Consider the following 1,912-nt stretch of genomic DNA (forward strand, 5'->3'; position numbering starts at 1 on the left):
TGAAGAAAATTGTTTTTAGGATAATAAAAAATAGTTGTTAAAAAAAAGTCGTACTTGATATAGATAAATTCGTACTTAGGATAAATAATATTCGTACTTATATGAAAAATCGTACTTAAGATAAGACCATTCGTGATTTGAATATAAATAAAATTATACTTAAAATATAGGAAAAATTGTATCTAAGATGAAGAAAAATTCGTACTTAAAATGAGTTTAATACATTGCTCAGTTTAAGACTGTTCTGCCCCTTTTAGAGGCCTACGACCGTGACATAGCCCCCCTAAACCGACACCGCTGATTTCATATCCGTTGAGAAAATTATATGTTAATATGCTTGTTTTTGCTGTATCGGTATTTCTTAGTTTTTGTATACTTGCCGGTGCCCGTTGGATTAAAACTTTGTGAGCAGAATATTTATATCTTTTGACATATGTGTGCGAAATTTCAAATGCACTTGTTAGGCTAGTTTTTTTTGTAGGAACCTCTATACTAAACCCTAAACCCTTATGGCTTGGCAACGGCTGCCATCGGGTGTTGTCAAGGATGTAGTTGTTTTATTATCGTTTTTAATAAAACTAGGCTACCCTCATTAATTCGTCACACACTTCGCTTTCGAAGAAAATGTATGGTCCTGGAAACGCGGGTTCTTAGACTTAAAGGGCTCCTTGACCTTCGACGTTTTCTTGCCCTTGCACACCTTGTAGAGCTTCCTCGCCCTCGACTTGCTGATGCTTGTTTTTTTTCTTACGAAAAATGTCGATCAGGCGATACTTTTTTCCGCACCCGCGGCATTGGTGGGATATCGGGCCCTTGGTGGAATCATCGATGGTGTATCCCAGCTCCACGAAGTGGTCTTGAACGGTGAAACTTTCAGCCATGGAGAATTGTCAAATGACAGCAATATGACACGGCGCTCGAGAGCGCAATCGGAAGTAAGATAGTAGTACTATTGATAGTACTAAATCGATTCTGATCAAATTAGAGGTGCTAATAATATTATGGCATCTAATTTGATCAGAATCGATTTGGATTTTTCGGTTTTTGATTTAATTCTTCTTTGGAGGACACGATTTATATTAAAATCCAACCAGTCAGGGCTTCGATTTTTCGGTTTTTGATTTTAGTTTTCTTTGGAGGACAAGATATATATGTTGTGGTGTTGGAAATCCCACGTGAACTCTAGCTACAAACGTAGTTAGGATGTTCCCACAACAATACGTCTACTAGGATAGTAAACGATCGTTCGGGCGGACCTGAAGACCCCAGTTCTGCCCTTGCACCGGGACAAACTGGACCTTGTAAACTACTTATATAGGCCAACCAGTAAAATAAGACCACGCTACTAGCACGAGCAAAACTAGCAGGTGTTTTGAATCCTCGTGGTGCCAACAGCGAAAGGGTACCAGGCACGGGTAAGCCTTTTACGAGATCACCGAGTGTTCAACACTCGGTTGGAAGAATAAAAGGGAGGCAATTAAAGCACTCTCAGTCGTGCAAATAGGCAACAATAAGCCGTCACGTAAAACCTCCCGATAATAATCGGCCAATACACAAGTCTCTTGGCCTTGCCGGGTGAACCCTCGCTACAGAGCTTCGAGTTCACCGACAGGCATAACACACTCAAACAAGCTTGACCAGACGCTTACCTTGAAGCCGGACGTCGCTGTGTGCTTGAGTAGAAATTCTGTTCTGTATTTAAGCTTACCCTCTCGGGTCTATTCCTAATAAGAAGTCCTAATCAAGTATACAAATATCACGTGAACAATGATCCGTTATGGATCTTCTTGCATGCCAAGCGTCGTCTGCACCGTCGCATGAGCATCTTTAACGGTCCGCGCCCTGTCCCAGACGGTGACCGTGTCTTGTAATGGTCGCTGAGTCTTCCGCGAACTCATCCCAACAGCCACTG

General features: G+C 41.5%; 1 protein-coding gene across 1 annotated transcript; it reads right to left on the reverse strand.

The window, feature by feature from the left end:
• Window positions 1–656: 656 nt before the first annotated feature.
• On the reverse strand, window positions 657–881 carry PITG_17448 (uncharacterized protein; the record flags this gene model as incomplete). The annotated part of the gene is made up of 1 exon (XM_002896636.1): window positions 657–881. One exon carries the CDS (start codon window positions 879–881, stop codon window positions 657–659), a length of 225 nt encoding a protein of 74 aa, XP_002896682.1.
• Between the last annotated feature and the right edge of the window lie 1,031 nt (window positions 882–1,912).

This window comes from Phytophthora infestans, genomic scaffold, assembly GCF_000142945.1.
Source record: "Phytophthora infestans T30-4 supercont1.55 genomic scaffold, whole genome shotgun sequence".
Classification (NCBI taxonomy): Eukaryota; Oomycota; class Peronosporomycetes; order Peronosporales; family Peronosporaceae; genus Phytophthora; species Phytophthora infestans.